Genomic DNA, 19,373 nt, shown 5'->3' with positions numbered 1-19,373 from the left:
TTTCATCATGGTATATGTGATTTAACGCATCAGTATGCTGTAATGTAGTGTTGTCAAAATATAGAGATTTTTCAATACATACATATTGATTCTGAATATTTTATGATTTTAATACACGTTTTTTTATCAGTAACAGCACACTCGTACCAACTAGACTTCTTTTGCTCTCTTTTCTGTTTGACAATGAGTTGACACACACACACACCACTGCATTGCCCTCATAGCCCCGCTCCTCTAACTCGCTCTGCTGTCTTCTCGTCACTCGCTTTGTTTTGTTATGGTGTCTGGGCTCATTAAATATGACAAGTTCAGGGCCTCCCTGACTGGTTTTGGTTGACAGATACTGTTTTGCTAAACACACAGTACTCAAGCTTTGTGGCAGTTTTGTTTTGATAAAAATCCAAAAAATGTGGTATGTATCAAAAATGGCATTAAATGTCAATATTTTTTAAGGTATTGCCCCGAGGTTAGAAATTCTATCATCATAACAGTACGACCATAATAAAGTACATTTTCTGGAAAAAGAAGTTAAACTCTGTTAAAATAACCAGGTCAGAACGTCTGTTGTGTCTGGTGGTCTAGTCTGCCTATTTATGAAACAGTCTCTCACTTTAACACTGCTGCCTCTATATGACCTACATACACAGATGAGACCAACAGTGAGAAGAGTGCCTGATTCTACATAGTTACTCTTGAGTCCTGAGTCCTGAGTCAGATTCCCTGCAAAACCACAATATTATCAGGGAATGTTGATAACCTTTCTAAATTACTATTACCGAGCAACCGAACCTCTGAGCTGCAGGATGACATGTAGGCCATCCTAAGGTGTATGAACGTTAATAAAACATAGTTTACTTTGTTTCACCATCATCATATTCAGTATCAGTTATTAACCTTACATAGCTACAGAAAGATACATTACCTCACTGTTATGAATCATGCAAACAGCCTAGTTTAAAAGGAAAATGGTATTAAAAGAACATTGCATCTTTCTTTAACTCACATACAAGACAGATGACTATAGCAGTAGCTAGATCAAAATCTTCTTGACAGGTATGTGCTCATACCACCTTTGTCCACAGGGGCCACCAGAATCAACAAAAAAATGTACGTCCTTCCTCCTTGAAGCTGCTTTATATAAAAATACTACGTCTATCATCAAATCACCCCATGTATTTCATAGAAATTATGTTGATGCCATAATGAATGACAGTAATGGCATCAATAACTATCTGGAGTTTGTTAGCATTAGCTAATATTTCACATATATCAAATTGAAAGAGGATGTGCTTTAATTTGTTATGAACGCAACATTTCATTTCATAAGTGGAGGACTGTGTTATTGTATCTTCTTTTAAAAGTTACAGTCTAGCTTTGAAAGGGACACTTCAAGTACATATTTGTCCTGTTACCTGTAGTGCTATTTATCCTCCTAGATTGTTTTGGTGGCAAACTGCAGATTTTTGAAGATATGGGCACTCGGCTTGTGGTTGTTCAAACTGCCAAAAACTAAAATTTGAAAAACTTGTCAGCATTGTTTCTTTCAAGAAAATGCACGCTTCCGTCTGCCTGGTGATATCGAAATAAATAGTTCTTACATTAAACTGCTGACAACAAGATCTGTGCAGTAACGAGGTCATGACTTCTGGGTCTTTCAAATGTTTTATTTTTTTTGGGGGGGGGGGCTTTGAGCACCACGAGCAGAGTGCGATCTAGTTCCATTATAGTTGAAGGAAGGCAGACATCTCTGCAGCCAATAGCTCCAAAAGACAGCAACTCACACCAAAACACCCTAAATGGATAAAAAGCGAAAGTAAGAGGGAAAATGTGCATTAAACTGTCTTTTTAAGATTAAGTTTTAAGTTTAATGCTGTATGTTTGGATTTGCAGTGAGAGAGTAGACTCTAACACCCACTTTTCTCTAAATTTCTTTGTGAACAGAAAAAGAATTCCCTTCCCATGATATGTTCAAGGCTGACGCTGTGAAGCCTGCAGCTTCCAAAAGCACTCCGAGCACAAAGACCGGCAGCAAGGAGCATGACGGCAGCAGCGCAGAGTCTGGAGACTCAGAGATCGAGCTGGTGTCTGAGGAGCCTCCAAAGGCCACTAGCAACCCATTTGCCCAGCCGCCTAAAAGCAAGGGCACTTTCAGCCAGCCTAACAACCCCTTTGACAATCCCCCTGTCGCCAAGGGTGGTTTTGGCCTGGCTGGCAACCACGCTCCACCCACAGCCTACAGCATTCTGAGGGAGGAGAGAGAGGCCGAGCTTGACAGCGATCTCTTCATTGAGTCTGCGTCTGAAGAGAGCCCAAAGAGGGAGCAGGGCTTCACTGGCCCCAAACAGGGAGTCAGTCCTCCCTCTCCCCTGGTTCCCAGTGCTGTTACTCCCCGCAGCACGGCTGAGACGGTGCCAGCCGAGCCCCTGATCACAGAAAAGGTCAAGACTCCAGTGAAAACAGAGGAGGATCGCCCAAGCAAGCCCAAGCCCCCCACTGCTGCCGTGCCCCCAGAGGTGCGATCAGAGAGGCCCCACCAGGACGACATGCACAAGCAGACCAATGAAGGCAAAGACCCAGGGAAACCTGCTGCCACATTCCTCCCTGGCTTTAATAAGGAAAAAGGTCAGTCGACAAAATCTTGATTTCCTTTTTTTCCCAGGATTCTGTGTTTTTCTAGGCTAGTGTCACCACTAAACAAACCTGTAAAAATGTACATTGTTAATGCCTCTTTGTGGAAGTAATAGGAAACCAAACTAAAAAAACAAACACAGCATGTCTGTATCCTTGTTATCGTTGCAGTGGTTTCACCTTGGCTTCTATAAGCTACTACCTTGAGCACTGACTGTCTAGAAATAGTGTTGTCAGCTTGCGGAACATGTAGTGTTGTGTTTGCTGATGTGTCCTCAAGCCCGAATAAAAGAGCTATCACGTGCACAGTGTGCAACCTTCCCCATCAGACAGTATCTGGGGACATAGACAGTTTGGAAATAACAGACAGAATATTTCTCATCATATCAGTAATGCAGCGCTTGTGTTTGTTTACTTCCTGGTTGCTACCTGTGTGGTGTGCTTTGGTATTGTTTTGTTGACAAGGCCGGGAAAGTAAACAGGGTTGCTGAGAGAAATGGGATGTTCCACTGCTGAGTGTCTCTGTGTGTGTGTGTGTGTTAGTCTTTGCAAGGGGGGTGGCTGGGAAGTGCTTGTGTTGTACTGTACTCCTGAGGTCTGCTTCCACCTGGTGGTACAGTTATGAATAAAAAAGCTGTAGAGTAAGGATGCATTGGTTCAAATTTATGGCGACGTATGACGACTGAAACTCAACGCAGTTTAACCTGTAAACATCAGTGGAAACAGTTCAGATAACCAAAATACAGATGTTTAGGGAAAAAAAAACAACCTCTCTTTGCATCTTGACAACATCTGGATCCCTACATCACTTTTTACCATCATGAGATTAGATAGGTCAGAAGTGGCAATTGCTGTAAGCAGGAGTTAATGCTGTCTAAGCCGCATATTTGCTATTTTGACTTCTCTTTGCGTTTTTCTCTGTCCTTGTAAACAGTGTGTTTACATAATGCAATGATGTCAAAACTGGGGCACACTCCTACTGAGGAGCTTTAAAGGCTTCCTCTTGAAATTCATGTAATAGCAGAGCAGAATGATCACATCTATATGAATGTGGTTTGGTTTTGGATCCGCTTAGGCTTCCAAAGACACGGCTGCATGTGATTCCTGTAACTCACAGCTACTGATGCACCATGGTCCAACAGAGTGTGATGATTGATTCAGACAAAAGTCACGAATGTGAAATATACAAGGATATATACTGATCTGAATCAATTACAAATAAAAGCGTCTCTCCCTGTTTTGTTTACTCAGAACGGGAGAAGGTTCTGGAAATGCCAAAAAGCAGGTCACATGTGTTTCTTTCTCCACCACTAGAGGGCGTGGTGCACCTTTGTCATCGCAGATGCTGTTTTCATCTTTGGACTTCCACGCCAGTTGCCATAGCAACAGTGATGGGGGAGCGTGTTCGGTCTGGTTCAGAGAGACCTGTTTTTTCCTTTCCCCCTTGGTCGGTGTTGGCACCGAGGCCTGTCACGGCTGCAGTGAGCAGAAGGTGTGAGGTGTGGCTGTCTGCAGGAGGGGGGCGACTGAGGGGCTTCGATAGGAGAGAAAAATGATGCTGGGAATTGCTTTATCAGCTCAGTGCTGACACCACAGTGACAGTGCGGTTTTCCCTTTCGCTTTCAAGCGTCCTACGTTGCTTTTTCAGTCAGCAGTCTCTCCTGGGTAGAGAATCGTTAAGCACAAACACTTCCTGAGGGCATTAAACAGGGAGCATTGTGCTGTAATGTTCAGTGGCTCTCTTGTTATGAATTATTAAAGTACGAGCACTTTGCCCTTTTAGTTATCAGTGAGTCATAGTGGAAACAGCTATTTGGATGTCTGGTTGCAACCTTAATTATTCCTCTGTACAAATAAAGAACAACAGTCCTGGATGTGCGCCATACCTCTCCTTAAAGTGACTGCTGTTCTTCTTTTAGGAATGCTGTATTTGTTTCATCTATAAAAACGAACAAGCTACAAGGGAAGCCAGGGCAGCATGCTGGAAAGTCTGACACTGTTCTGGTGTCTCATCGAGGCCTATGTTGGATAACCCTCCCACTGCTTGTACCCCCACCATTACCAGAGGGTTCTGTTAGGGCTTTTATTGTGAAAGCTAGTGTATCGTCCCTTTCAATGTAAAAAGCCGAGCCTCCAGTGATCACCACCCACCCTCTCACCCCTCGGGCTCTTAATCATTGCATGGATGGTTTGCTGCAGCAGCAAATGTGGTATGGTGTTTACAATTTAAACCCCCCTTCCTCACCCTCCCCCAGCACACACGCACACAGACACATACACATACACGCTCTCCCTGCTCCTCCTGTTCTAGCCAGCGCTGCTCCACAGCATCAGTCTGTGTGCTCCGCGAGCCGGCAGCACCTTGGAAACACTTTCCTCCCTCCCTCCCTACCTCCCTCTCTGTCATCTCCGCATCCTTTTTGACCATTCATGCCTTTCTGGGATGAGTGAGTGAGTCGGTGCGACCAAAGAGGGAGACAAAGAAGAAAACGGACACGATAAAGAGAAAGAAAGAGAACAGGGACGTAACTGATCACCAGCATGCAGGCCACTGCAGATGTGCCCAAGAAGGAGAGCTCCTGGACCGGCTGGAAAGGCCAGGGTACTGATGTGTTTACTGTCCTTTGTCTGTGCTTTGTGGTTTTGAGAAATGGACCGTTACCTCTGCATGTAGGTTAAATATTCATGGCACTACCGGCGTTTATACTTGAGTGTGTGTGTGTTCTGCATGTACACATTTGCCGTCTAACTGCATTTTTAAAGTGTTGGGGAATCAAACGCAATATATACCTGCGCCTCCTCTCACATGGACACGCCCTGGTGACAGATCCTTTCTACTGCATGTGTGTGCGTCCAAAAAAAAAAAAAAAGAAAAAAACAAAGGAGAGGGAGGTGAGAGACGCTGGTTGGTGTTATGGAAAATCATTGTATACACACCCGCGTGCTGGGAGCCATCTGTTTTGCGTGCATGTTAATATGGATGCCAGTGTTGTGCTGTGGCACTAAGGCGTGCCATTGTTATCACACTCCCCATTTTGCAACCATGCAGGGGAGCTGGTTTTATACGGCGTACGCTCTGTTTTTGTGTAGCGAGGCAGTCCGAGCATCCGGACGGCTCTGACAGACTGTCTCCATGGTAACCAGGGCACACCCATCCTGATTACATCAGCCCTATCTCCTCGGCTGCCATGGCACCTTGCAGAGACTGGGCCGGAGAAGAGCATCCTCCGTCTGTCTGTTTCCATAGCATGGAGAGCTCGTGGACAGGGCCAGGAGAGAAAATGGCGCCCCTTCCTCCACACTGGTTGTGATTTATTGTTGGATAATTTCTTTAGGATTGGCTCAGCAGTGAAAATGCAATAGAATATTCTACTTGTATTGTATCCCAGCAGAGACAGTAGCAGCCAGTGATTTTGGATGTGCAGCTTTGTATAAAAAAAATACTCTTGATGACAAACGCCCACATTTGTCATTATTCTACTGAGTCATCATTGATTTAATTTGGCCAAAAGGAATGTCTGAGTCTGTGTAACACAATAGACAATGCGATGGGATCGGTCCAAAGCATTAGGAACGCATCAAATTTAGCTGATAAAGGATGAAATTGAGCAGATTTACTTTCTGCAGTTCAATGTTTTTTTCACATCACCTTGATGCTGTAGGCATTTTTTTTGTTTAGTCATTCTCATTGCATATGCACATTACTGACCTGCTGCCACCAAACAATAATGCAGTCGCATACAGAATTGAGTCATGCATGTGTGATTTATTCACATAAACAGTTAACAGGACTAGAGATGGCACACAACAGCCAAAAGGATCAGGATTTACCACTACACTACTGTGTACACTTGGTTAGTGGCTCCTAATAACACAAGTTGATCTCCACGCAGACAACAAGATGAAGAACAGACTCTTCTAAATAAGTGTGGTCGCTGCAGAGCCAGTGTTACTATACTTTGTTTGGTAGTTTGTCAAGACAATCTCTGCTGTTATATGTTGCACATTTAGTGGTTCTTATAACCATGTGATCAACTTTAATTTGCTGTTGTTTCAAATCATTATTTGCTTATGTTGCAGAAGTTTGTCTTTGACAATCAAACTTTTGGATAGTTCAAAAAGCGAGGAATAAGTCCGATTTTTTTTTTAACATAACATGGCATGTTACTTAGTGATATAAAGATGTCTGACAGGAGAATCAGCTTTAGAAATACACCGAACATCGTTGGATGGTAAACAGTTTTTTGCCACCGTTCATTTCTGTTGGATAACCTGTCAGACTGATGACGCATCTTTGTCCAAACTAGCTGTTTAATCATCAATATCAAGAGAAATCATACAATCTTATTGCAAAACATGTGAACAATCCATCTGACACTAAATCAAAATTCACAATCATCACTTCAACCGAAAGTTACAAGTTCCAGGACTTGAGTCCTGAATCTCGGCTGTGAGAGACTGTTGGCAGCAGAAGTCCCTTTGCATGTTTGCTCAGTCTGGCTGATGGCTTGTTTGAGGCCACAAGGATGTCTTCAGTGATTTAATGAGGTCAGGCTAAACTAGTTTCACTACAGAAAAGGGGGAGGGGGAATCATATTATTGTCACTTGTGTTAATCATTTGCTCTGGTTTTTTCGCTTGTCGTATCACAAGCGAAAGTCGTATCAACAAGCGGAGCTCGGCAGGATGCGTTTGTACTTCCTCTTTACTCTGATTTAACATCCTGTGTGTCTAACAGTGAACTTTCTCCCATTTGCAGTTCAGCTTTTGCTGCTGTTGAAAAACTCACCTGCATGGTGTTATGTGAATATCAGGTTACGATTTTGACACAGATAATTAGAGGTTTTATTGTTTTAATCAGACAGAAATCAGACTCAAATTTAGAAAAATCTCAGACACTATCGTCACTATTCTAACAGTCTTTAAGACTTTTAATTGTGTCGACACAGACTTGGCGACTAACTGGCCTTGTGTTAAACCTGCCATTGTCCTTTTGTGCTCCACAATAAAGGGAGGCGGCTGTCTTCATATGTCGTGGTGTGGAAGAGCCACATTATGTGCTGCTGATCCCCCAGATTCAAGGCAAATCAATCTCTCTCTGTTCCCAAAGGAACGCTCTTTCCCCTCCCTGCCTCTTCATCTTTCGGGCCCCTCCCTTCCTCCCTCGCTCCATCTCTCAGTGAGCGATGGGGAGAAAATGGAGCACGGTAACTATGGTAACTGCATCAGGCAGGTGCTCGGCAGTATCCTCTCTGCCGAAGCATTTTTAATGGAGCTGTAGAACATGGCTGCAGTCTGTGTGCACTTTATTATCACGCAATGTCTTTATGCATAAAAGATTTTCCATTTTCATACACTGTCTGTAAATTGGTAGTCTTTGTCACATGTCAGCGGGACTGTGCTTAAAAGCCTGAGCACAAAAGAGCTCACAGAGAGAGAGACAGTGTTTGTATGTGTGTTGGTGTGTGTTTGTGTGTGTGTGTGTGTGTGTGTTGGATTGCAATGTGATTCTCTGGCAACCGCACCCCATAGACGCTCCCCCTCCCTCAGTCGCCCTGCGCAGGCGGATGCTGATTTGCTGGTGTGGCTGTGGCCCCTCCTCCCCTGTGCGGGGGGGGGGGCTCCCCCTTCAGTGCTCTCCTTTTGTCCGTGGATAAAGCAGCTGCCTCTTTCCCTGTTCAGCCATGGGAGCCGCAGGTCAGTACACGCTTCTCCTGCACTAGCTAAAGCTTTTCAGTCTGCCTGCAGTCTGTGCAGCAAATCACAAGGCACAGACACCGGTCAACACCTGTCTCGGGCAGAGCCGTCTGTTGATGTGTCTGTGTGTTGTTACAGCTGCTGTATGTGCTACCTGTCCCTGCCTGTGTGTGTGTGTATGTGTATGTGTGTGTGTTTGTGTGTATGTGTGTGAGCATCTCCACTCAAACCAGTAGCCACATGGACAGTTTGTCCCTGGCAGCAGCAACAATGGCTTCTGTGGGGAGTGGTGCGTGTACAGCAGCTAAGAAACATGAATCCTCTTCCCACTGTTTCTGAATGAGTAGTGTCTTTGATTTGATGGTGGGCGGGGGCCCTGATAGGTACTGTCAGCCACTGCTGGTTACTGATAAGAAAAGGCAGGTCATACATGTGATATTTTACACTTTAGGAACAATAGGTGTGTGTGTGTGTGTGTATGTGTAGCAGAGATTCACTCAGTCACAATGACTGTTGCCACCCAGGTTCAGCCTGCCTTTCTGGCATCCACAGATGCCTTTCAGTGGAGAGTAAAGATGGCCGTCATCACTATGCTGCTCACAGCTCCACGGCTAAAATTAGAGCAGGCAGGCTGGCGGACAGCACCGAGAGGAAGAGTAAGACACCCAAGAGACCACAGGCGCAATTCTGTCTTCGTAACTTTACATTACCGGTTCTGCCTCCCTCACCACGTGACATGATGGATTTTCAGTTGTCAGTACGGCAACCACTAGTAGTATTGTTGGACTTGCAGTGGTGGTGGTGGGGAGGCGGCAGGTTCAGAAGTGAAACAAGCAGCCGGCAGTTCTCATGGAAACAGGCCCATGTTTCCAGCCGACACAGACGACTGCCAGCAGAGGACCATGTCGGCCTCTGGAGCTGTAATGGTACACTGGGCTAATCCTCGCTTCTCACTTGTCTCTCATCTTTGCGAGTGGCTTTAAATTACAGGCCCCACCATGCAAAGAAGTGAGGCAGTGTTAGAATAGAAGGAAAAATGGTGCAGGAAATGTACGAGTGCCTGGAGGCATGTTGTATATTTCAACAGTTTGTTCCCGTAGGTCGAATCATGCTGTTTCACTGCACAAATGAGATGCAGCAGTGAGGCGTCGTCATCCTTCCTCACTGACCACAAAACTGCTGGTCTGGCCAGGTCACACTGAACTGTCGTTATCTGCGAACTGCTGATAGTGCTTCTATTTCTGCCACTGCCTCCACCGAGCTATAGGTCAATCATTAATTCTGCTCCAAGAGCAGCTGGTGCAGGGGTTATATGGCTCCCCCTGCCTGTTCGTATGTATGTATGTTTGTATACGTGTGAGATCAGACCAGGTGCCGGTGACGAAAAGTACACGTCAGATGTAAATATTAAGTCCCACATGCCCAGAGTTTGGCTACACAGAGGGAGGCACTTGCTCGACAACTGAGAGTCAGCTATTATCATCTTCAAAGGTCGCTCTATAAATAGGAGTAAAGGAACTGAACTGAGGAATCGTCACTCAGACACCTTCAGCTCACTCTAACCTAATGAAAAGCTAGGTTAGGAAGCTGGGTTAAAACAGGATCACGTGACAGCCGAAGCTCTCTGAGGACGTCCAGTTGTGAACAGCTTCCAGATATTTGACCCAAATGTGTGGTGTGTAGTGCGCAGCAGCGGCAGCCTAATCCACTTTGAAAAGGATACGTCCACTGATGCCGAGCGGGCCTACATGTCACAGAGCAAGTGATCAAGTCATCCTAACCTTTATTTGTCCTTCTTCTGTCCCCCTCTGACCCTACAGCGATTGACCTGCTCTACTGGAGGAATGTGAAGCAGTCGGGGGCCGTGTTCAGCAGCGTGCTTCTGCTCCTCTTCTCCCTGACCCAGTTCAGCGTGGTCAGTGTCGGAGCCTACTTAGCCCTGGCAGCCCTCTCTGCCACCATCAGCTTCAGGATCTACAAGTCTGTGCTGCAGGCTGTGCAGAAGACCGATGAGGGACATCCTTTCAAGTGAGTAGACTGATGAATGGGACGGTTCATGGATTTCATTGAAAGGTCTCTGGCATTTACTTACTGAGGGGTCTTGTCTGTGTTTCTGATCCTGTGTTTGTTGCCAGATCCTACCTGGAGATGGAAATTGCTCTATCCCAGGACCAGATTAGTAAATATGCCGACAAAATCCTGCTGTACACCAACACCTGTATGAGGGAGCTCCGCCGGCTGTTCCTCGTGCAAGATCTGGTGGACTCCTTGAAGGTTTGCTCAACCACCTTCACTCACCTACAGTTTTTTTCAGCTCATCCTCTGGGGGCCACTAGAAGGGCGTTCATGACTAACACAGCCTGGTGATAAACAGTCAGAAATGCAGCCACAAAGATTAAAATGTCTTGTCTGTTTGTTTCAGTTTGCTGTGTTGATGTGGCTGCTGACCTATGTGGGCGCTCTCTTCAACGGCCTGACGCTGCTCATCCTAGGTGAGGTCATCCCATTTCTCGCTCAGCTCCATTTTAACTCCAATAAACTCCCAAACACAGCAGTTGACTCACTCGCACTCCGGCATCTTATGCTTTTGTGCATCAGAAGCTCAATCATTTTCAGAGGATTCGATGAACAGAGCTGTACAACATTAATGAGCAGATGCTTATTTCAGTTGAACGTCAACAGTATCTGTTTACTTTTCCAGTGTACATTAGATAAGTGTTGGGAGCCCTGCAGTGCGCACACATGTGTGTTCCTGTTTGAGCATATTCCTGCTGCAGGTCAAAATACTTTAACATGAGTCATTATTTTCTCCATGCCTCTACAGCCGTGGTCTCCATGTTCACCATGCCTGTGGTCTATGAGAAACATCAGGTAGGAATCTGAGCATCACGATATCTCAAGTCCAGCCTGGTTTAGGAAATGCTGTCCAATATTTACAATCTGACTTTCCTTCTGCTTTCAGGCACAGATTGATCAGTACGTGGGACTAATACGGACCCAGGTCAACTCGGTGGTGGGGAAGTGAGTGTTTGCCATTCATGTCCAAAGTCCACTTTAGATATATATGAACAAATGCACCAAGTCTGAGCACAAGGGAACATCAAGCGGTGCATGCTGTTCTCAAAAACGTATTTCATCATGATCGGATGCAGCATTTTTGTATTTAATTAATGTCTGATGCAAACTGGTTAAGTGCTTGATTGAGCCTCTGATGTGCACTTCACTGCTCCTCCTGCAGTTGAGCTGCTCAGTGGCCTGCAGATAAGACTGCAGTTGTACTGGGCAGGTTTTCTGTTTGTAACTGTGAAGGTGTGGAGCAGGGTGCTGCTGAAAGACTATTTGAGCTCAGCAAACCTTCCAACTTGTGAGCTAAAGGGTCCAGTGTGAAAGATTAAGGGGCAGAAATGTAATATAAACTGGGTGGTCTGTGAACCTTGGAGGGTGCTACCAACTTGCTTGACAATATTTAACTTTTTTTTTACTTTCCAAAAATGTAAATGTGTTAAATACATTAATATGAACCCAACATATTATAAGCAAAGGTACGTTTGTGAAAAAAATATAACTTACACAGCATTGTTCATAGGATGAACATGATTTCTTGGTAGCACAGTAACTTAATGTTGTGTTAAGTCGCTGTGCAGCACCTATCCATAGCAGCCAACCAGTGCACTAACTCGGGCAGGTTCATTCCCAGGGCATCAAATATTCATGTTTTGTCATGTCCTGTAAGACTTTCTGGCAGGAAGGCTGTGCCCATCACACAGACGATAAAGGTTAACTTGTGCGTCTGTATGACACGCCAAAGAACATTACAAGTTATTTAAATGAATGTTGTAAATGTATTCAAATATTTTCATTAGTGTTTAATCTCCTCAAACTAATAATCATTGTTTTCCATACTGTAGAATGAGCCATTAAATTTGGAGTGAGCAGCAGGGTCTTCATGGAGTCTGCCATGTTGCTGTCTGCTGTAGCCCAGAGCAGATAAACCAAGGGTTTCTTCTTTTGGTTGCAATTTGCGACCATACCACTAGATACTCCTACACACTGAACCTTTTAATTCATAAAAGTACTAAATTGTGTGGACCATCAAATCTGATTTTAAATGCATTAGAATATAAGGCTATAGATGCTTACATGTTGCACAAGGTGAGAGTGGATCAGCGTTGTAGAAAAGTCATGTCAATGGGCTGAGACTGACTAGTCTATTTTATCATCTCTGTGGTAAGCCAAGAAAACTCAGTGAAAATTGTAGGTGTCTAAAGGTCCAGCTGATGCGAACTGTCTGCCTGCAGTATATGGACAAACTGACCACCGTCCTCTTGCCAATTTTGGTAACACTTGACATGTTCATCTATGGAGTGCCATAAAAAGCAAAGAATGAGCACAACTTAATCTAGAACAAATATTTCTCTGGACATGTGGTATTAAAGCCTGTTTTCTTTGTCCAGGATCCAAGCGAAGATCCCCGGTGCCAAGAGAAAGGAGGAGTAGACCTGTCTGTCTCGTGGCAACGCTGACAGTCCAGTCCAGCTCAGAGTCAGGCAGCTCGCTCACCGTTGAAAAAGCCTGGTCGTCATCTGTGGGGCGTAGTGCTATGTCATCTTGGTGTTCTCTAAAAGCATCCACTGGAGAAAGCCTTTCACCCTGTCCATAGCAGTCTTAACACTAACACACACCGTCACGTACATAATCCTGTTTCTAGGTAGACAAGTACACAACTCAAAAAACAAAAGAAGAAACTGACTTTTTTGTGTTGCTTATTATAAAGTGCATGAAGTCGAGCCTTGGGTAAATAAATATTTGATATCTTTTGTGCAGTTTTTAAGTCACGCTACGTTTTTGCTTTGCAGTGCTTACCACAAACTGTACGGTTGGCACAAAAAAGCTAAATGCCCTCAGACGTGCTCTGCTGCCAATGTTAAATACTGCTTCATGTTTCTGAGTTAGCAGACAGGGCTTCTCTCAGTCTATGTCAATATATATAAATATCAAAAATGATTTCCTTTTGGTGTTTCCAAGCACAACATAATTTAACAATATGCGTCTTAGATGTGGTAATTGTAGGGTTTTTGCTTTTGTATAACCATAAGGAACAATACACTCGCTCATGTTTTAGGTACTGTTGTACAACTACTATGAAGACAAGGAGTATCTGGTGATATTTAGCTTGTTTGAATAACTGTCCAACTTTGTACTATGTTCAACTATACTCTGTAGTTCTTTAGACCCTGGACTCTTTAACTATTTGCACTTACACTATGTATTTAATTACAAGAATAAGAAAAATAAATGTACCTTGATGTATAAGATCTCCTCAGCCACTTTACTGACGACTTCACATTCATAAGACAGCTTGGAAGTGGCTGAAGATGCGTTTGTGTATGACACCACAGCTAAGTTTGAGGTGATAACACTTTGGATGGGAGACCTAGAATGATGAGATATAAATATAAGCCAATGAATTCTGGCACAGAGACACCTCATCTGGTAGTATGAGTTCTGTGTGTGTGCTGTGGTGACAAATTTAACTTGACTCTGGGGTCATAATGAGACCATGTTTGAATGGAGACAGAATGACAAGCCTCATCTGTTGCAAACAACTATTTTTAATTGCTCACTGAACCCCTAACCCACTGAAAGCAACAGTACCGTTTTAACTTAACTTAAAATATATACTCTAAACATAAATACATTAAAACACAGTACAGCTTTAGAACCACTGTCAACAAAAACAGTGTAAAAAAAATAAAGTGGACGGCCAGTGGCTTTTTTTTAGCCGTTGAGGAGAGCAACAGGATGCAGCAGGAAAAGAACACCTCTGGTCTTCTTGGCTGCTGGGTCCACAATGTCCATCTTCAGAGCAGGGTCCAGCTGTAGGTTCAATACACAACAACACTTTGATCTAAAATATGTTCAGAGAACAGCATATGACAGGGCAAAAATCTAATGAAAAGTACCAATTGACGCAGGTGTACAATACCTGGTTCCATTTCTCTGGGTTCTTGTAGTACATCGGCATTATAGCTTCCCTTGCTGGTGACCTTGTGAACAGTCTGCATTACATAACATAGAAACAGCTCAATAAATGCATGCACATTTCAAACTTTAATGCAACATTTTCTAACTTTTTTTACCTTAAAATAACAGCTTAAAAAAATCATTTTGATGGTACAGTGTAATAATATGGTGAATGGTGTCCATCTCAGCCACTCTGCCCCATCACTTGTTTCTGAACTATGTAACTTCAGTGAGAGGGTAGGATCACAGCATTACATACATGTTTACTTCAATATACAAGTTTCCACATGTCATTGTTATTATGTAATGAGTTTTGTTTGTGGTTAGCACCACATTACATCTGACAAATTGTTACAGACCTGGGATTTGTATTTACAACTGTGGCGTTGCACTCAAACTGTGGGGGACACAAAATCGCACATAATGCCAATTTCTACATAATGTTGGTCTAAGTGGAAAAATTATATCTGTGGGTGTATAAATTACCTCGTGAGGCGGTCTCGGCAATCCTCCTGCAGTTTGACCATTTCAGCAGGCCACTGATGTAAAGTGCCACCGGCGCCTTCACACAAGATACGGTTCGCAGCCACTCGCAAAGCATTTATCTGAAAAAGAAAAACAGAGAACTAATCAGTAATACACAAAAAAGAATACTATATCATGCAACAGTGGCATTCAAAATGGCTACCACTGATTTCCATTACAAAACTTGTTTTTTTTCCTGACCATTTTTGGCACATCCGAGAACAAAAAGCTAGATATTTATTAGGCAGACAAATGTTTTTAAATCCAACCCCCGACACAGGGACCGAGAGTCTTTTCAGAGAGGCAAAGAATCTCTGGATATATACAGTGAAATCAATATTTTAGTCAAACTAATTACTGCTATAGTCTGAGAACCAAATAATATATTGAGCCCACTGAAACATGTTAACTAAATGAATAATTTTCATGAAACTGAAAAAAAGAAATATCTAAAACCTGAAATATGAAAATGGCTGGATATAATAACCCAGGTTGCCTACCTTATCACAGCAGTAACAACAAATCTGTCTCACCTCAGTGATGTCTTCAACGTCAAACTTCACATCGAAGGTCAGTTCGATGTCATGCTCAGGTAGGATGCCCTCCTGTGATTGACTGTTCCAGCCCAGACCACAGAGGGCACCAGTGTAGCAGGTTCTCTCTTCGTCAGTGCTACAAACAAATGAGGAAAAAATATTAACATGGGGTTTTCATCTGATGCCTTAAAGAGTGTCTAACTGACTGACTGACCGTAACTCCATGATGGGAGTGAAGAGCATCGTGACAAGTGCAGGCAGTCCAGGGATGTCTGGCATGAAGGAGGTATCTTTCAGTAGAATATGTGACCCTGCAACACAAACACACATTTAAAACTTGCAGCCCAAAATGTATACAGTCATAGAATGTTGTTGACGATAGTACTACCTCAAACAACTCCTTTCTAAATCATATAGCCATCTGATCCATTGTTAATACAAAACATTGATTACTGGAGCTTTAAGCTGTGAATGTATGCCCGTGAGCTTGCATTTATGAGGAGGTATTGCATCTAGTACCTGTGGCGTTGACTGACACATTTCCAGCCACCAGCATCCTCTGATGTTTGTAGTGAGGGTTCTCATTCATGGCCAAGGAGCTGATGCTGCTGTTGATAGACACCGTCCTGCAGGAGGAGCACACACCCATAAGAAATGAGGAGGGGGGATGGGGTGCATTCGCAACCTTTATGTCTAATTTGCTCTTGGCAGACATAATGCTTACTTGTAGAAGAAATTGTGGCTCAAGCTGTGGAAGGTTGTCTGAAAAGGACTGTTTGGTCCACGCAGGCGAATCTGTGGTGTCAGAAGGAAGGCGACAGTCAGACACATGAAATGACGTAATCATGCATACATCGGTTATTGCAATTCAATGCTTCAGTCAGCCTGATGTCATTGTTCTGCCTATCAGACAGAATGGGTGTGCCTCTGTGTGAACACATGAACCAAGCCACTGAAATGGCTCCACCTCCTGGACAAGGTGAGAGCAACAGAAAGCACAGAAGTGACGCCATCATTACCTATTCCCAAAATTATAAGCTTCTCAGAGACTTGGTCCTATTTTAATTCTCTCTTGAAACCTTACTTAGTCTAAAGGCTTTCTGTTAATTGATTGATATTTTACTGTTATTAACCCTTGTTACTGTGTTTCTTTAGATTTGTAAAGCACTTTATAAACCCTTTTTGCAAACGGCTACGCAATCAAAAATGATCTGACTATTTAAGATTCCAGTACAATATAAAATGAACATGTTCTTTAAGCTACAGTGTATCTTGCCTTTGTCTTGGCGTAGGACTGGCGGCTCATGGAAAAGTGGCTGAGCAGGTGGTCAATGAGCACCTTCTCCTCTTTCTTGCGATCTCTCCAGCTGTTGCTGACAGTGTTGGGGACATAACTACCCGTTTCCAAGTCCTTGAACAGTGACATCAGTTCCTCGTGGTTTTGCTGCGAGACCACACAAAAATAAAACATCTAGACTGAGAAGGGTTTCTTGTGATGTTTTACAGCCAGCTTGGGCCAGAAAACCCAAAACCAACTTCATGATTAATCTTGCTGCTCACAGCAGCCAACCACAACATCTACTAGAAAAATATCAGTTTACAACATAGTTTGATATTTACCGTTACAACACTGAAAATGTTTATAATGAGAACTGGTCACACTTTCTCAAGGCAGGTGGCACATGCAACAATAACTGCAGGTAAAAAAAATGTTATTAAAATTTATTTTTGAATAAAATATAATCAATCCAAACCTTTTAAAATGACCAATATCTATGTCTGTTTTCAAAAACTATCAAGGGCGTAATTTTTTTCCCTTAAAATCCACAAACTTTCATGGATTTCAAGGACCCTTGGGAACTTGAAACGTGAATTCAAGCTGACCACAGCCACTGCCTTCTCAAAAGAAGGGAATAACCATTTTTAATGATGCAACTCTGAAGCCTGCAGGGGATGTGTACGACAGGTGACTGATTTTCACAAACTGAGCTCGAAACTATTGTCTCACCTTGGAATCTAAGCCTTCTTCAGCCTTCACAGCATGTCCTTTTTGCACCAAGATGTCGACCACGCTGGTGTTTTTTGTCTCTGTGTTGATGAGCACCTGCACACGCCTGATGCCGTGCTGGATGGAGTACAGCGACACAAGAAGCGAGCGGTCCTTCACCAGTGTGATGAAACAGTTGCGAGCTTGGCTGCTCCACTGGCTCCCCAGGATGATGGACTGGGCTGAAGGGCGCAGTCCAGCCACTTGGAACTCCTTGGCCTGAAACCATAAGCAGAGGTTTGTGAGTGAAACAGACAAGTGTGCATTATTTCTCTGACAAATGGTGTCAGGTATAGCTACCTGGAATGGGTAAGACAGGAATTCAGAAGGGATCTCTCTGAGGCTGCTGCTGGCAACAACCTCTGTGTTGCCAAAGTCCAAGAAGAACACCTGCAGGAAAACAGATCATAAGCTCTGGTACATGAAATAACATCAGCAATGCTTATCACACTGGCTATGTTTACATACAGACAATATTCCAGGTTTTTGGCCCATATCCCCAAAAAGTTGTTATTTCTTCAAAGCTGGAATGGAAATTAATATTTCACCAGTATTCCCATTTACATGCAGCCATGTGATTAATAAACAAAATTCTCCCGCATTTATTTGTTCTACTGCCTTTTTGATAAAGTCTGCATCACAAAATTTTTGCATTTGTCTTTCATGATGTCTAAAAGCAGGTGAGTTTCTCCTTCTGATCAGACAGAGTCATTTAGAATATCCAAATGCAATATGGTATTTACATTACCCTTATTTTGATCATCGGAAAAAAGTGGAATATTATGCAAGCGCAGTCACTGTCAGAGGTTGACGATGAAGTCAGTTTTTAAAGTGGCATGTCAGTGTATGTTGATATCAGTTGAATTTTTTTTTTTGAGTTTTGGGGTTTTTTTTTTTATTCAAAATGCTCACTTGTCTACATAAGTACAAAATACAGACACAGTGATACTTCGAAGGGGAAAAAACATCTTTGTGTCTAAAGCCTACTATATTCTGACAGGACACCTAGACATTGATTCTACAAGTCTGCAGAACTCTACTGGAGGGTGAAGGATTTTGATGAGTGAGTGTCTCAGAGATTGGTCCAAAATCTACCATAGGTGTTCAAATGGGTTGAGATCTGGTGATTAAAAAAGGCCATAGCATTGGGATACACATAATTTTTTTACTCTTAAAAGTTTCAATTTCTTGATCAGCAACACTTGACACTCAATTCTAAAGAATGTGAAAGCCATTCAGCATACCCTACCACACCATAATCATGTGAGGGATACTGGGAAAAGATCTAAACAAAATCTGACAAGGACATTTGACATTAGAAAATTTATCAGGTGAACATATTTACCTCCACTTTGTTGCCACGGATGTGCAGGATCTTTGCACGGTAGTACAAGCTCTGGTCATTGACCTCAGAGTATGGAGCCAGACACAGCAGATTGGGATAGAGCATCACTGTTACAGGATGCAGTGTGCGTTTGTTTATCTCTGCTGTTAGATGGCGCTGCTTCTCTAAGCTTGCTTCATCTGCCTGGAAGCCCCAAAAATGACCCACATCTAACACCTGCAGCAGAGATCAGTTATGAGAGCATACAGCCATTAGAGATTCAGTAATTTAGTCAAAAATAAGATTAACTGTTGAAATTCAGCTCTGTTAAACATAACAGACTGACCTCTGTGACGTTGACCACAAACAAGCGGCTGGGTGGGAGTTCGTCTGGGTCCAGATCCCTGCTAAATGCATCCAGTGGGTAGACAGACTGGCTCTGGAAGTCTACATTCACCCTGCACAGCAAAAAGCACACCAAGAATGAGACTTTAATGTTACGAGCATGTTTAATTTCATTGCCCACACACTTGACACGAGCGAGGTGGAAAACAGGTGAAAATAATACGTGAGAATATTTGGTGAGCTATATC

The 19,373-nt window shown here is 43.3% G+C and overlaps 2 protein-coding genes across 4 annotated transcripts in view; one reads left to right on the top strand and one right to left on the bottom strand.

The window, feature by feature from the left end:
• rtn1a (reticulon 1a) overlaps window positions 1-13,634 on the top strand; it is a 22,935-nt gene extending 9,301 nt beyond the window's left edge. The window contains exons 3-9 of one of the 3 annotated variants that reach the window (XM_030443398.1): window positions 1,942-2,622; window positions 10,145-10,352; window positions 10,460-10,598; window positions 10,747-10,816; window positions 11,149-11,195; window positions 11,287-11,345; window positions 12,779-13,634. In XM_030443398.1, the coding sequence (XP_030299258.1) occupies window positions 1,942-2,622; window positions 10,145-10,352; window positions 10,460-10,598; window positions 10,747-10,816; window positions 11,149-11,195; window positions 11,287-11,345; window positions 12,779-12,821 (1,247 nt within the window). In that variant the 3' untranslated portion in view covers window positions 12,822-13,634. Of the gene's footprint in view, window positions 1-1,941; window positions 2,623-4,862; window positions 5,231-8,168; window positions 8,325-10,144; window positions 10,353-10,459; window positions 10,599-10,746; window positions 10,817-11,148; window positions 11,196-11,286; window positions 11,346-12,778 lie in introns of those variants that run through there. The other 2 variants (XM_030443399.1, XM_030443400.1) reach the window with 2 other exon arrangements.
• The window catches only part of tdrd9 (tudor domain containing 9), a 21,740-nt gene continuing 15,812 nt past the window's right edge, over window positions 13,446-19,373 (bottom strand). Inside the window, exons 24-35 of the mRNA XM_030443395.1 lie at window positions 19,127-19,238; window positions 18,802-19,017; window positions 17,757-17,846; window positions 17,418-17,675; window positions 16,686-16,853; window positions 16,134-16,204; window positions 15,929-16,035; window positions 15,624-15,720; window positions 15,407-15,545; window positions 14,835-14,953; window positions 14,311-14,383; window positions 13,446-14,201 (exon numbers count right to left, since the gene is read on the bottom strand). Of these exons, the coding sequence (XP_030299255.1) occupies window positions 14,103-14,201; window positions 14,311-14,383; window positions 14,835-14,953; window positions 15,407-15,545; window positions 15,624-15,720; window positions 15,929-16,035; window positions 16,134-16,204; window positions 16,686-16,853; window positions 17,418-17,675; window positions 17,757-17,846; window positions 18,802-19,017; window positions 19,127-19,238 (1,549 nt within the window). The 3' untranslated portion in view covers window positions 13,446-14,102. The remainder of the gene's footprint in view (window positions 14,202-14,310; window positions 14,384-14,834; window positions 14,954-15,406; window positions 15,546-15,623; window positions 15,721-15,928; window positions 16,036-16,133; window positions 16,205-16,685; window positions 16,854-17,417; window positions 17,676-17,756; window positions 17,847-18,801; window positions 19,018-19,126; window positions 19,239-19,373) is intronic.

This window comes from Sparus aurata, chromosome 16 (assembly GCF_900880675.1).
Source record: "Sparus aurata chromosome 16, fSpaAur1.1, whole genome shotgun sequence".
NCBI classification, from domain to species: Eukaryota; Metazoa; Chordata; class Actinopteri; order Spariformes; family Sparidae; genus Sparus; species Sparus aurata.
The sequence above is the reverse complement of the archived record's forward strand: the minus strand, read 5'-3'. Positions and strand labels throughout refer to the sequence as shown.